Raw genomic sequence first — 15,833 nt, forward strand, 5'->3', positions numbered from 1 at the left:
TTTGGGTCTGTAGCTAATGAACAGTGCTGTGTTTTCTCCGTGACCACACAAAGCGGCATGTTATAGGGACTAAATACACAGCTCAAAACAGGATGCACTCCAAGTGACAAGAGTGACAAGTAAAGGAGAGACTTCACCTGCTGCAATAAGTCAATAGGTCATTTTGTATTAAAGTAAGAACAAGTGTAGTGTTTACCCGAGGATGTCTTACTGTGTGTGAATATCTTCCAGACATGGTTATTCTGATAATTCTGTTGACTGGGTTACTATCTGTCAGCGGATGTGTGTCTGTCTCCTGCATTTTCTTTCTCTTGCTTTTCTGTTGCTGTTTGCTCTGATCATATTACTTTTGGCCATGTGGAATTAAATGTTGGCAGTGATTTGGCCATTACTTTCTCAGTTTGAAATCCCCACTGTGACCACACATTACTTTAGTATTGCCGCAGATTAAATATTGGTAGTTAAGTGTTGCATGAAGGTGTTCAAATGAGTTTTAATGTATAAACCATACTGTAAGTTTATTAGGATAAGCTAGCTAAATCTAATACAGTCGAATACAATTCTGCACTACAATAAATCATGTCTTTATGAAGGTTAGACAATAATGTTCAATGCTGATGTAAGCTTTTCTATGCTGCTCTAAGGTATTGTGCAAAAGTCTCGAGCCGCCACTCATTTCTTTATATTTTGCTTCCAAAGAACCAGGCCAGACTTTTTAAAGTGATCTAGGCCAACAATTCTCCAGGCTTTCTAAAGGTCTTTCAGTGTTTTTCTTTGGACATTGACTGCTTCTTTACTGAGTCTTATCTTTTTAATTTCAGAGGAATTGTTTTTTTTTTGTTTATTTGTTTTAGCCACTTAGCACTGACCTATCAATCTTTCAAACATAAAAAGGCATATATCTTAAAGGATGAATCAGTATTGTCTAGATAACATTTGTTCTATGGTGACAACTTGGCAAAGAACCAATTTGTTCCAATTTTCTTAGCTGAATCTGTGAAAAATGTCAAAGATAACACAGTTTGACTTGCATGAAATATTTTTTTTTCAGTAAGGTGAAAAAAAATAGCTATTAAATGAAAACCTAGGCAAGTCTTGGCATAGTGTGCAGTGTGTCCTTAAGAAGAATTGAAGAAACTGGACAAGCGGAGGACAAAAGAGGAAGTACTAGGCTTAAAAAACTACTACAGTTGAACAGTATTTGAAAGTCATGTACTCAAAAATAGGAAAACAAACAAAAGACCTGCCAGAAGACCTGAGAGATGCATCTGTCATTTCAGTTGATTCATCGACTTTTTTCTGAAGTCTTAACAGAAATGATCTCAATAAAAGTGTGGCTGTCAAGGACTGAGTCATTCTTCAGGTAGGGAAACAGGTTGAGGTATGCCAAATTACACAAGAACTGGCAGGTATGAACTGAATGATAAATCCATCTTTGATTCAAATATCAGTATGTATGAAAGAGGTCAGGTAAAACAGTGAGAGTTGAAGTCATCTGTGAAACATAGTGGTGGGTCTGGTATAGTTTAAGGTGGCATTTCAGGCACTGGTGTTGGAAATCTTTTCACAATTGTGGAAATTATGATCACGGAAAAGTATTTTGGTCCAACACACCATGCTGTAGCATGTCTGGAAATACTCTAATTGGCAATGACTGCATTGTTCAGCATGGCAATGAGGTCAAATATAAAAGCATAAAAGATAGAAAAACACATAATGGACACTATCATTCATGGACTGGCCTCCCCAGAGCCTGGACCTCAGCATTGTAGCAGTGTGATCATCTTGACACGCAATGGAGGAAAACTCAACCAACACAAAAAGAAAAGCTTTGAATGCCCTTCAAGAAACTCAGAGAGTTATTTCTGAAGACAACTTTAAAGAATTCCCAGAAAACCTAAGAGAGTTCAAGCTGTGTAAATAAAGGTGGTCAGACCAAATAATGACTATTGTCTTATATATTCTGTTTTCATGTATGATTGCAAATGCTCCAAAAGACTACTTCACCTATTTTCCATTTTCCATGCAACATATAAAGGAATGTGCAAAGAAATTGTTTTTTTTGTTTTGTTTTGTTTTTTAACAAAAACAATATCAGACTAGATGTAGCCTGCCTTCACTGCTGCTTCATGCTGTAGTTTTGGCAAAAAAAAGTGAATGAAAACATTTCTAAAAATGCCTAAATCTTCCCTGAGCTGCAGGTTGGGTGGCTAGATTTACCTGATTAGCTTCCGCACTAGCAAGCTTAGAATTCAAAATCACCCCTGACCGGTGCATAAGGATGACAGAACAGACTGTGATAAGGTCAGCACTTGACTGTGAAATGCTCTGCCCTGTCGTCTCTCCTGCTGTTTTTCTGTCTCTATGTTGTTTTCGTAAATGCATCCATTCGGTCCTTTCAGAATGCCGATGCCAGCTATGACTTCAGCAGCAATGACCCGTTCCCATTTCCGCGCTACACAGATGACTGGTTTAACAGGTAAAGCTCGCCCAGACATTGCCTATTTCTATATACACATACTCAGTGTGTTTTTGTGTGCACGTGTGTGCTCTCCCTAGAGTCTGGCAGCTCTCTTCTATTGATTTTCTCTCCACATAGTTCCATTAAGACATAATGGTGTGGTATAAACAGAGCTGTTGTCCAACACAAGAGAATAGAAAACACAATGGCTATTTTTAGCTTCTCACTTGGAGGAGATAAGGTGGATAAAGGCGGACAACCACAAGTCTAGTCTCCTCTCAGGGACAAGTGTTCATGGTGGTGACCTTCTGTCTGATAACGTCTTATCTGCCTCCCAATCACACCAGGGGATCCACTACCACTACAACACATATGGAGCAAAGGAGCAAAGAGAACTATATTCTTTCTCTATCTCTCCTTCTGTACCTCCATCTGCTCAGCTATATCTACATATGTGCAAGTGTCTGTTACATAGAGAAGTGGGTATTTGGGTCTGGTACTGAAGCAGTTGCTGACTGCCGGGCAATACTTGCTGGTTAATCGGCTGGTTGTTATAAATAGCTGCCTGTCTGTAGCAAAGCATGCTGGGAAAGAAGGGTTGACTGCAGTGTCCCTGTGGGGAGTAACGGGATGGAGACATAGACACGCATCACATGACGAACACAAAACGCTGATATGTGCAGTCGTACTCAGACTCATATAAATGCTCTGAAAATGGATGGAAATGTTGCTTTTCCTCAGGCAGATCCATTCTGTTAATTATAATAGATTTATGGCTAAATCTACCCATGCTGTTATCAATATCCTCATTCTAGACACACACAAAGGCAACAATGACAAGGGGTACAATGAATGTGTGAATGCTTAGCTCAGACCTAAACCACAATATATCATTTTCAAATGTATGTAAATGAATGCAAATCATTTTAAGCGCTTTCTTTGCTTTCCGCTGTCACAAGTCACGGCACAAGATGTGCTGGAGAGGTTTCTGCGGCAGCCAACAACAACATCTGTGGTGTGGGAGTCGCCTATAACTCCAAGGTGGCAGGTGTGTGTTATAATAAGCTTGCAGTTTCAACAGAGGAATAACAATGAGGGGACAGCAATGTTAAACACGATGATGGTGATGTGGTGAAAGCTGGGAGGGTGATTCAGCAAGGGAGATACTAAATGCTTCACCTATAAAATATACTGTAGGGCATTATGGAAGAGTAGAGTTACATTGCTGAAACATGTTAAAATGGTATTTCTCTACTCACAGAAGTAGGAAGATTTAGATTCAACTGAAAAACAGGACAAGAGTCCAGTTTTTGTTTCATTTTGATTTTGATTTTGATTTTTTCGCTTTTTGAGTAACAAACTAGAAATAAGAAAATCAGTACTGACAGCTTGATTTATGTTCTGCTACAAAGCTAACATAAAGATTTGCTTTAAACATTGTTTAGGGTTTACATGCATGAATGCATCATACTTTTTGCACACTATGGATATGCAAAACCTATGCTTTCTTTAATTAGCAAGTAAATTAGTAACTTATACTTACTTTTTGGTATCAACTTGACGGCATCTGTTTGTACCACAAAACTGGAGTCAGACTTTTACTCTTTCAGGTATCAGAATGCTGGACCAGCCATTTATGACTGACATCATTGAGGCATCATCCATCAGTCACATGCCCCAGATTATTGACATCTACAGTGCTAGCTGGGGACCAACTGATGATGGCAAGACAGTGGATGGACCCAGAGAGCTCACATTGCAGGCTATGGCAGACGGCGTGAACAAGGTAAAGGCGCACCTTCACCTTGTGCTGTGAGCTTTAACCTGTGATGGAAATTTATCTTTAAATCTCTTGAATGAAATCTTCATTTTTTTAGTGCCGCCCCCTGTGAAGGTTTTACTCACCCTTGAAGTGGCACTAACAAGTACACAGGGTCTTTTATTACACCAGCTGTAGGGTTTTGAGAAATTGAGTAAAGTCACCTGTTCAAAACTGTAAATGGGTTGTGGTTACCATAAGATTTTCTTTTCATTTTGTTTTTAATTTAATGTTTCAATTAGTTTCTAGAGTATGATTTCATATTCTTTTTATTGTGTTTAGTTTTATTACATTTTCTTTTTTATTACTATTCTTCTAGAATGAGGTGATTTGTCAGGTGCTTATGTTTTACATGTTCATAAGAGACATTAGAATACAAATATATTTAATTACCTTTAATTGACTCACTATCATGTAGGTAGTCTAAAGACTCAATACACACCTTGTTCAACAAAATGCTGTATGATTTGTTTTTGTTTTATCTCAGATTTGTGAGTGCACTTATTTCTGTTTTTAAGTTTAATATTTATTTTATTTCCATTAATTAAAATGTTTAGCGTTTAGTTTTTAATCTAGTTTTAGTCAAAGTCAAAGCATTTGCATGTACGTAACAATTCCAATTACTCTCAAATATACTTTGTGTTTTGTGCCAATTATCAAATGTAGGCAAATGTAGTTAAACAAGTGCAACTGTGGACAATCTATCGCTCAACTTTAATATGACAGCATTGTACTTATGAGCATTTTAGCAAAGCTTAAAGCATGTAGATTACAATGCAGACTCATAGAGGCCTCACACTCTTTGTCATGTTTTGCTTGAGTGATGCTCATGAGCCAAATTACTCTTTGCGGATGGTGAGGCACAAGTAACTACTATACTAACGCAAAGATGAAAAGGTGATACCTTCAGGGTACCATGCGCTCTACAGTACACTGATGCTGAACTACAGCCAGTGTAGATCAGTGTAGATTTTTTCACTCATCCAAGTGACTTCTTCAGTCTCAGCTGACTGCAGATTTCTCCAACCCTTATGAACAGCACATTTGCATAGTGACTGAAACTAAGACCACTGACTAACAATGGGCCGTGTGGTCAGTTTCCTGATTATTAATATACAAACTGTCAACGACCATTGATCAGTGGCCATGAGTACCATTCACACAAAGTTGGGGAATGGCTGCAATCAAAGCATTGGAAGATGGTGAAAGATGAACCCTTCGGCCCCCTAAAGGGATGGTCTTCCCTCCTTGACTCAAACCAGCATTCCTCCCTGTCCAGGATGCCTTTCTCCAGTTAAACATAATCACCTTTCTGGGATTTCCTTACTGGATGACTGAGCATGCATGAACACACTCCATATTCACTTCCTAGAGACTTACTCTAACCTAACATCTACTACTAACCATTACTCTGACCTTGAAAATAAATAATTTTTCAATTTAGGGCCAGACAACATCAGCAGTGGCTGGACCAAACACACACACAAACACTCACACAGCTGTCATGCTAGTAGTGCCACTGCCAGTTGCTTGCCTGATTAATCATCATGTAGCCAGGTGTGGGTTGGTCTGAAATGACCCTGTCGTAGGCAGGGTAGGTGAGCGGGAGCAAAGCTCACTGTAATGTCTGATCATGTAAACACAACTAATCAAGCAGCCACTCTGCGATCTGCCACTTAGATTCTAATGATCACTTATGTAAGCTATTGTGTAGGCCGAACATGATGTGCATTGTGCACAAAGGGAAACATTTAAAATTAAGAAGCACATTATTTCATATTAACAGCTGAATAAGGCAGCATGGCTTTAATGGAATTAAATACACTGGGTGCTGTTCCAAATGAAAGCACTTTGTTTGGATAGTGCAGGAGACAGATTGCAGAAGGCCTAAAGCACATAGGTGTGCTCAACAACACTCAAACCTCTTTTTGCATTTCAAATAAAAAGAGATAAATAAGCATCATGAAAGGTAGGACATGGCACTCCTCCTCCACTTGATCCTTTGTTCTGTGGGGAAATGGTCGGCCTTTTGTAGAACAGGTGCAGCATTTGGTGAGGAGGATGCTCTCTGCGTGGAGCCACAGTCAGTTGTTTCATGTTTCAAGGCACTCTATCGGTAACAAAGATGTCATTTTACTGTGTTTAAATTTGCAGAATGAGGTGTAGAAAAAAAGACAAAAAAATGCTGTCATTTTACCTTCCTCGACTGTAGCAATGCCAATTTACATGCTGTAATGGAAAAATAAGAGACAGGACAAAACAGGCTTGTGTGCCTGTGTGAGTTGCCAGTTCTGGTACACAATAGAAATTTCACTGAATTCTTTTGAGTGCTTTCTTTTTTCTTGTTGCTATCATTTGTGCAATCACAAAGTTTTTCATCAATAGCATTGTGTCTTTTTTAATATTACGACCTTCTGATGAGATCTGCCTGCTTTGCATGCTTACAGGCACAGAATATCACAATAAAATTTATTTAGCTCTAGAAATCAATTTATTTTAATACCAGTGGGCTGGACAGCGTGGGCCAGTGGAGTTTATGTGTTTTGCTTAAATGCTATCCTCTGTGTCGATCCTTTAATAATGTAAGATTGTTCATTGACTCCCTGCCAGTTTTCCCCAGATCCTTCTTTCTACTTCACGAAATAATAAAGAAGACAAATAATTAAACAAATTTAAAAAAAAACACCTGCCAAAAGACAGCAGAGTTTTGCCAGCTTTCAGTGGGCAGTGGGTGATTAAGCAGTTTCTTCTAAAGAGCATGCCCGAAGTGACTAAAAGAAATGATTCCAAATAGGAAACCACCACCTGTGACAAGGGAGGTCTGACTGGCCTGTTGTCAGTGAGTAATTGAGAAATATACACAGGAGTCCTGTTATTCAATCATTTAAAGTTCTAAGCAAAGTATCACGCATTGATATGCATCATAAACTCTCAGATTTCCAATTTTCATTTCACCCAAATGAATTCCAGCGAAAAAGACAAGAACTGTGACACACTTTCATTTCACTGGGATCATGATGATAATGTTGTTTTAGGGGCGCGGAGGGAAAGGCAGCATCTATGTCTGGGCCTCAGGAGATGGTGGTAGCTATGATGACTGTAACTGCGATGGTTATGCCTCAAGTATGTGGACAATCTCCATCAACTCTGCCATCAACGATGGGCGCACTGCTCTGTATGACGAGAGCTGCTCATCCACCCTGGCATCTACATTCAGTAATGGACGGAAGAGGAACCCAGAGGCTGGAGTGGTGAGTGTGCTTGTGTTTTATTTGATCTCAGTGTGCAACACAGTTCTGAAAGAAGAAACAACCTCAAATGTTTGCCGTAATGTCTATCAAATGTTTTGATAGTTCAGGGTCCCTGATCTTTTTCCATTCAAAGATGACTCAAGGCTTGTTTGTGATGTTAAATGCCTTTAAACGATGGCTCTTCTGATTCATAGATGGAACTGTAAATAGCTTTTCAATTCGCCCTGCAGTCAGAAGATACTATGAATGTAACTTATGAAGCTGTCAGTTTCTGATGGAAGGATTGCTCCTCATTGTGACGTACAGCCCAGCATTTAATTGCATAATGGATGTCTGTGTGTTTGTGTGAGTGTGTGTAAGTACAGCTGGCTCAAGCCTATCTGCACATTTACGTGAAGAACAAATACATGACATCTTGGGTTGTTTTAGGATAATCCCAGGATAATAATATATAATAATAATTGCTCTTCTGTCTTCGTATGCACATAAATTGATCAACATCCTATATAACATGCTTGTGAATGAAGCATGCAAAGGCAGCATAAGCGATTATGCAAATCACCTTTGGCTGTTGACAAAGTCATGGATCTTCCCAAGGGTTTCCCCTCTAATTAATGTCAGTCTGTTATCATTTCTAATTAAGCACAAATTAAAATTGAAATCACTGTTTATCCAGAGACATAAACATTTTCTCAATGTGTGTGCACAGCTATTCAGCCAAAGCACCCTGGTCATGCACATCTCTCTATGTCTTTTCATATTTGTGCAGAAACATAATAAAAAGGTTGTTTTGTATCTTGTGCACTCTCACTAACATAATTATAATATATGCAAAGACAATGAAAACACGTTAAATAAAGGATTTCATTGAAAATAGTATAAATACAACATGTCAAGTGCAAAAAATTGAATGCATGAATGTATATATTCTTTTAAAACTTTGTGCTTGTTTTTAATTTGATGCGAGCAATATGGTTCCAAATAGGACAACAGCATGTTTGCCCATGGCTTGCATCACGTGTCACTCTGTAAGTGGGAACCGAGGAGACCAGCCGTTGTAATTTTTCCCATTTTTGGCTTGACGTTTGCTTTTTAAATTTCGTAATGGCTCAGTAACAGGTCTGGAGTTGTGGCTTTCAGACGTCTTGCTAAGCACATGCACAACTGTGTCTATTTCAGACAAAATCACTGTTATTTCATACAATTTTTTTGTCCTTGTTCCCCGTGTCCACAACATTTATTTGTATTTCACAAAGTCCTTTAAAGAAATTCTGTACCGTATATGAAGAAATATTGGATTTTCTTTATGCATATTGAGTTATCTGATTTAATACAACAATTGTTATAACATATTACTGACTTACTATAATGAAATTTTGATTATAACGTTACATCTTTTTGCATATTTGCAACAATGGCAAAATCAACTACACAAAATAAAGATTAAAATTACTTTGATATATATAATTTTTTCACTTGTACTTGAAGAGTGCCTTCTAAAAACAAATTTAAACAATAAAAAATGTTGATTGATTCTACGTATAAAGTTGCCTTTTTGTGATTATTTTAGGCTACTACAGATCTGTACGGGAACTGCACACTGCGTCACTCGGGAACCTCAGCAGCAGCGCCAGAGGCAGCTGGTGTCTTTGCTCTGGCTCTTGAGGCTAAGTATGTACTCTACTGGTCCTTTCAAAGTGCTATAATAATTGCGATTATTGATTTAGACAGACTGTCTGTATAAAAACATAATTAGGTTTCCTTATTCAACTTCACTCTGCTGGAGAAAGTGATAATCACAAGGTATAATTTTAACCATTAGATCTGGACAATCTTCAGTTTGTTTTTAAGTACAACCTCGAGCTTTTGTGTATTTCTGAAGTAATGGCTTTAACGTCCTCTGTCTGTGTGCATCTAAACTCCTTGAGAGCACAAATTATCTCTCCACTTTTCACAGAGTTGCTTATTTATCACAACTGTGAAAAGGAAAAACTGCACTCACTCTAACGCCCACAGAGCACAGACTCAATGTATGTTTGTACCAACGGCACAAATAACCCTGGATCAATGCTCTTTATACCTTAGTGCAAGGCTAAAAGAAATTCAGTTCATTTTCTTTTAAGAGGTCTCAGTACTTTCCCATATATGTCAGATGATACCAAAAAAACCAAACAAATAAAACAACACTTATTATCTTAGCTTGCTGAAAATATTTCTGTCTGGAGGCTAATCTTTGCAATCTATGGATTCCATTCTTGATGTGTCATACTAAATCTGTCAATCATGCCATTTACACTCCATTACAAGATAGAATTCACTTTATGAGTTTCATTAGTTCTAAAGAAAAGGATCCTTGTGGATCAGAAAGTAATTGAAAACATTTACACTTAAGCAAACCCACCCACACATTATTATGAAACCTGGAGAATTACAGCTTCTATAATCCTCGAGGGGAGACGTTTCCTTTTCTCAGATGCTTCATTTCTCACGTTAAAGGGTGACAAGATTCTCTTGCCTTTAACTAACACCAGATAGTGAAGTTGAGTAAAGAAATGGTGTTTGCTTTGCACACACAATAATGATGTTGCTGTTGGGAGGAGCGGATGCTCACCCTGTCCGGCAGCAAATAACCCACGAGCCTTTTTACTGCCCAAACACACTTGAATCGTGCAGCAGCAGGAGTCAGTGAGTCAGCCAGAACAAAGCTGTCACTACACACAGCCAATATAATGGAGGGAGACACAGACAAAAGCAACCTTCTGCCTCCAAGCATAGACTCTATGATGTTTTAGATAATTGAATTAATTTTAGCAAACCCACGAATCAGAAATGTTTACAAATGTAACATTTGTTTTCTTTTGCTTTTACTACTTGTAACTAAGCTTTCCGTGTTTTTCTAGTTAGCCCTACCACAGCTAACCTACAATGCTGTCTCTTCTCTGTCACTCTTTTTTTTCCCCCCTTGCCTTTGTCATATGTGCACTCATGACTGTCAATCCACAGCCCTAACCTGACATGGAGAGACATGCAGCACCTGTCAGTCCTAACTTCTAAGAGAAACCAGCTCCATGACGAAGTTCACCAGTGGCGAAGGAATGGCGTGGGACTCGAGTTCAATCACCTTTTCGGCTATGGCGTGCTGGATGCTGGTGGCATGGTGAAAATGGCAAAGGAATGGAAAACTGTGCCTGAGCGTTTTCATTGTGTAGCTGGATCCATTCAGGAAGTCCAGTGAGTCACATTTCTACTTATTCTGCATTTTCTTGTGCCCCAAATGCTGCATATTACATATGTACGCTGTATAGTCCACGATCTCAAACTGCTTTTTTACCCAAAAGTTTAAAAGTGAAACCCTGCTGAGTGCAAAAGACACACTCAAATAATTACTGGGTAATCCCAGTATGGCCCAATTCAATAAAACATTGCAAAGGGAGTGTCTACTTCATGATGCTGTAATGTTTGGATTGGGTCATCAGTCTCTGCTGGTCTTGAACCTCTAAAAGATCAACATTGAATACCCTGGTAGAGGAGGAATTACATTTCTAAATTTCATCTTAAATTAAACATCTAAAGTGGTCATATAGATTTGAGCATTTTGTCTAGTGTTGTCTTGTTTTGATTGATAGTGACAGTTTTGCTAATTTTACTTCCCTGGGATGTTTGACCTTCATCGCGAAGAATAACGTATGTGCTCAGTTTACCAGATGACTAATTTATCTGTTAAAGGGAAGTGACTGAGTGCACATCATGAAGTCTGCACTTACCAGAAGGATTTTGTGTCAATACAACTACAGATAGGGGACAAAATAAAGGAAAAGCCTGCAATCGCCTACGGAGAAAGGTGATATGGTGGTTCTCTAAAGCCGTGAGGGTGAGGGGTAGGGGAACTGCTGGCATGGTTTGGGTCCAGATGTGTCATATGTGCGAAGCTTTCCTACAAATCAATACAAAGTTGCTATGGATGATAATTATATTTATCCTATGATGGAACACCTCTGTTCTGCTGGGAGTGGTCTCTTCCAGGATGTCAATACTCCAAACCATAGGATACAAGCAGTCACTGAATGTTTGAGTATGGCAATAATATGAAGTACACAGTGAACTATATCACAACCTAAGCGAGATTTTAACCTGATGTCTAAGGTAACGTTCTACTCCACCACCATTAAAACAACTGCTTTGGTCCTTGTCTCCAGGAGATTCCACGAGACCTTTAAAATTTTGTTGGTTTTCCTTTAATTTGCTAATGTTACCATTACTATTGTTGTTTCCCAGTGTGCACTCACAAGAAATCTATGTCTACAAAATGTCTGGGGAGCATCTTTAGCAACAGAATTACTAAAGCACAGAAGGGAATATGTAACATGCTTAAAACTGCATGCCTGTTACAAGTAACCTTTATGAGTCATATGTCTGAGTGCGTAATCAAGTTGTGGCTACATCAGGAGTTGGCGGGAAGGAGGCAATATAGTTTTTTGGATGGGATTCCTTTAAAATGACTATATCATTCTAAGCATGATGCATTTCTCACATGAAATAATGTTAACTACATCAGTTCGAGCTCTGGCAGCTTCAGTCTCTGCCCTCATATTTCACAGATGCAGCTGTAGTTAATGCGTCCTCCCTCTCGTCTTATCCTCACTACATTAGTACATTACCTTTCCCTGTATTTTGTCCATCTACAGCCTTGCTTTCACTTCACTGTGCTTCCAATCTCCATCTCTGTCTTAATTCCTTCCTCTGATTCCCCTGTCCCCACCACTGCACCAGTCACAAGGGTTCTGGTATCCATTCATCTGTCATATCGTAAGGCTTTGAGCTTAAGTGTGCGATGCCTGGTGGTTTCCTCCATCCCTCTTATTTGCTCTAATTAGAGCAACACAAGTAGGCTTGGAGTTCCCTGGAAATGCCATCAATCCTGGCGGAGGTGTACATTTGTGTAGATGTGTGTGACCTAAAGTAATGCTTTAACATGTATTGTGAAAGTGTCAGTGTGTGGGTGAAGATAAAAAGCTGAGTGAATGCAGTCCGTCTTTGTATTTTCTTCCACCATCAACACCCACAGTACCTTATTTCGGTCTCTAATCAGAGCTTCACAGACGATTCAGTCACGACAACATGGTGTGAAAATGTTCCTTTGTGTGCTTGTGTGTGTCTGTGTGTCTGTGTGTCTGTGTGTCCCTCCCCTGAGTTCAGTGACAGATAAAAAAAAAAGAGCATGGTACAGCTTTTATTGCATCCCTGGAGAGACCACATGCAAATGGTGGAAAGAACCTGCTCTCTTATACAGAGTGCTGGTGACTTTACACTGCCATTATTATCTGGATATTTAAGCTTCCAGTGCAAAAAACAAAACAAAACCCCCAAACAAAAAATAACCTATTTTTTTACACAGAGATGAAAAAGGTTTTCATATCTCAGGGAAAAATGAGTAGCGGGTGATGTTCATAGGTAAGAAGCTCCAAAAGAAACCTCTCTCTTCTTTTGAGTGGTGTATTGAAAGCTATACTGGCTGTGCCATATTTTTCATCAGTTCACTGTTTCCAAAGCAGCACTGCAGGGTTTTTGCTGCCTCTATTGTGGTAGAGCTATAATTACAACAAGCCCACCTCTGATGATATTGTATCAGCGGAGAAAAGCAATAAACACTAACATCGCCATTCTAGCAAACACACTCTCAGCACTGATCTGATAGCTGCTCGGGCTCGCTGCAGCTTACTTTGCTGGAGGAGAACTTCTCATTATCAGTGGAGCTGGAACACAGTGCCACGCTGTGTGGCAGGTTTGTTTTTAATCTCCACTGGTCCTGCCCTTCAGAGGCATCTCTGTCCCTGCTCCACGGCCGACTGCTGTAATTATTCTTGCATGTTAACTGATAGGCACAATGCAGCTGCTGCATACAAGATCCCCTTTTTAGGTTCATATGCACACGCTGTAATAAAAAAATAAATCACGAGTTAACTCCCCAAGAATAATGCTTTTAAAAATGAAGATGCCAAGAAAAGCTGTTGTAGTACATCCAGACATTAACTACATGTTTTTAAAGAAGTGTTTCTTCTTTACAGTATGGGCTTTTTACATATAACACTTCTAATGTTGATGGAGAAAAAACAAAGCTCTTATATTTGGCTATGTCAAATTTCTTATCACAGGGTGTAACTTGTTGTGCAGTACTGCGCTACGAGCTGTTCTGTTTTTCTGGGAATAGCAATTTACTTAATCAGCTCACCACTGCACTCACCTCGCTGTGCTCTGCATAGCGCCCTATTAATCATTTTTCAAACTGAATGCTGTTCCATGCGTCTCTCTCTCTCAGTTTCTGTGTTTCTTCTCTGCTTCCCTCTCTTCACCCCCTAAACCAGGCCCATTTCCCACTGCTGTGATGTGGCCTTAGCCTCTAATAATGTTATTAAGCCTCTTCACAGCCTTTGGCCACCACCCCTACCCTGCTGTGTTCCCACTCTTTCTTCCCATCACCCAGGGAATTATAAAAGTATGTCTTACCAACCAAAAAGCGACAACACTTGAGAAACCAGCTATCATAGCAAACAGCAAATCTCATGATGAGCCTAGAAATCAGTAGAAATTTTGATCATATGCAATAATAGACGTCTATTAGAATAAAAGCACTGTGTGAGACTTGTAGTAAAAAGGTGCTATGCAACTACCAGTCAATTTAGCAAATAGGGAACACCTGTGAAATTACTGAGTAAGAAGAAATTATGACATCTGTGCTCTAAATTTTGGAAAACAAGCTTTAGACTCATTGCAAACTGGTTACTTCTAGAATATCAAGTATGTGGTCTTTTAGTGTTGACCAAAGAGCATATTATTCTCACTGCAACAAAAAAAGTACAGAGTAAATTAATCAGACATGACAGTCATGAATGCTTTTGTGCAATGAGGGAACAAGAAAAAAAGGCGCTTCCTTTTTTTGCCAGGGTTGGCTGGTTCTATTGAAAAAATAGGTCAGGTGCTGTATTTACTGGAACATTAAAATAAGAGCAGGTAAAAGGTAACGGTTCTTTCACCTGTTCTCTCACGATTACATTCAGGGATTCCCAGTGCCATTGTCCAGGGCCATATAATACTTACTACACATACTACATGGTCTTGTTTCATCATTCTCTTTCATAGCTGTTATGTTACTTTGCTATGTTTCTCTAACATGTAGTTTTCATTTCTCCAATCTGATTCTTCTTCCCCAGTAAAATCCAGTCTGGTAACAAGCTGGTGCTGGCCATAACCACTGAAGCCTGTCAGGGAAAGGACAACTTTGTCCGCTACCTGGAGCATGTTCAGACTGTAGTCACTGTCAATGCCAGCCGCCGTGGTGACCTCAACATCAACATGACCTCACCAATGGGCACAAAATCCATACTGTTGAGCCGAAGGCCCCGTGATGATGACTCCAAGGTGGGCTTTGACAAGTGGCCCTTCATGACCACGCATACCTGGGGAGAGGACCCCCGTGGGACCTGGGTCCTTGAGGTGGGCTTTCAGGGTGACGAGCCACAGCGAGGGGTCCTGAAGGAGTGGACTCTCATGCTGCACGGAACACAAAGTGCCCCTTATATAGACCAGATAGTACGTGATTATCAGTCCAAACTGGCCATGTCCAAAAAGGAGGAGCTGGAGGAGGAGCTGGATGAGGCTGTAGAGAGAAGTCTGAAGAGTTTGCTCAGTAAAAACAACTAGAATCCCATCTGCATGTTGCCAGCTCACCTATCACCTATCTTCCTTCTGCAGTCTCGCTCTGTCCTTCTCTAAAATTTCACTGCATCTCTTAAGTTCTCCTAAGTCCCTTGTTATCCTCCCTTTGGTCTACCTCCGTTCCTCTCCTGTCTCTGATTTTTGTTATCAGATGTTAAAATTAGCCCCTTCGATGAATGTTTCTTGTAATCCAGTCATGATAAAAGTGTAACCTTCAATAATCTATTCTATAGAGAGAAAACAAACTATATCACTTGGGTTTTTACACTCTACAGAACTGTACATAAAGCAAACACAAGCCACTCTTTCATGCTCTTGCTTTAACTGCCCTACACCTCTCTTCTGCCAAATGTTGTACAGTTTGTGACTGTAAATGATTTTCTGTGCCATTCTACTTAAAGTTTAATATCTTGCAAACAGAGCAGTGCTATTTCTTTCTGTTTATATTTTTGTGACATGCACTGTTTATATAAACATGGAAAGAATGTGTAATTCATTTTGCAGCCTGTAGTCATCAGTTCATATTTCATAATCTTTGATGGACTATAATAAATCTATTCAGCTGTTTATTAAAGCACTTGAGTGATTT

The 15,833-nt window shown here is 39.4% G+C and overlaps 1 protein-coding gene across 1 annotated transcript in view; it reads left to right on the forward strand.

Moving 5' to 3' along the window:
* pcsk2 (proprotein convertase subtilisin/kexin type 2) overlaps window positions 1-15,818 on the forward strand; it is a 29,182-nt gene extending 13,364 nt beyond the window's left edge. Inside the window, exons 6-12 of the mRNA XM_026189893.2 lie at window positions 2,403-2,479; window positions 3,421-3,509; window positions 4,072-4,247; window positions 7,316-7,531; window positions 9,102-9,202; window positions 10,535-10,762; window positions 14,740-15,818. Coding sequence (XP_026045678.1) covers window positions 2,403-2,479; window positions 3,421-3,509; window positions 4,072-4,247; window positions 7,316-7,531; window positions 9,102-9,202; window positions 10,535-10,762; window positions 14,740-15,229 — 1,377 coding nt within the window. The 3' untranslated portion in view covers window positions 15,230-15,818. The remainder of the gene's footprint in view (window positions 1-2,402; window positions 2,480-3,420; window positions 3,510-4,071; window positions 4,248-7,315; window positions 7,532-9,101; window positions 9,203-10,534; window positions 10,763-14,739) is intronic.
* The last annotated feature ends 15 nt before the right edge of the window (window positions 15,819-15,833 follow it).

This window comes from Astatotilapia calliptera, chromosome 13 (assembly GCF_964374335.1).
Source record: "Astatotilapia calliptera chromosome 13, fAstCal68.1, whole genome shotgun sequence".
Classification (NCBI taxonomy): Eukaryota; Metazoa; Chordata; class Actinopteri; order Cichliformes; family Cichlidae; genus Astatotilapia; species Astatotilapia calliptera.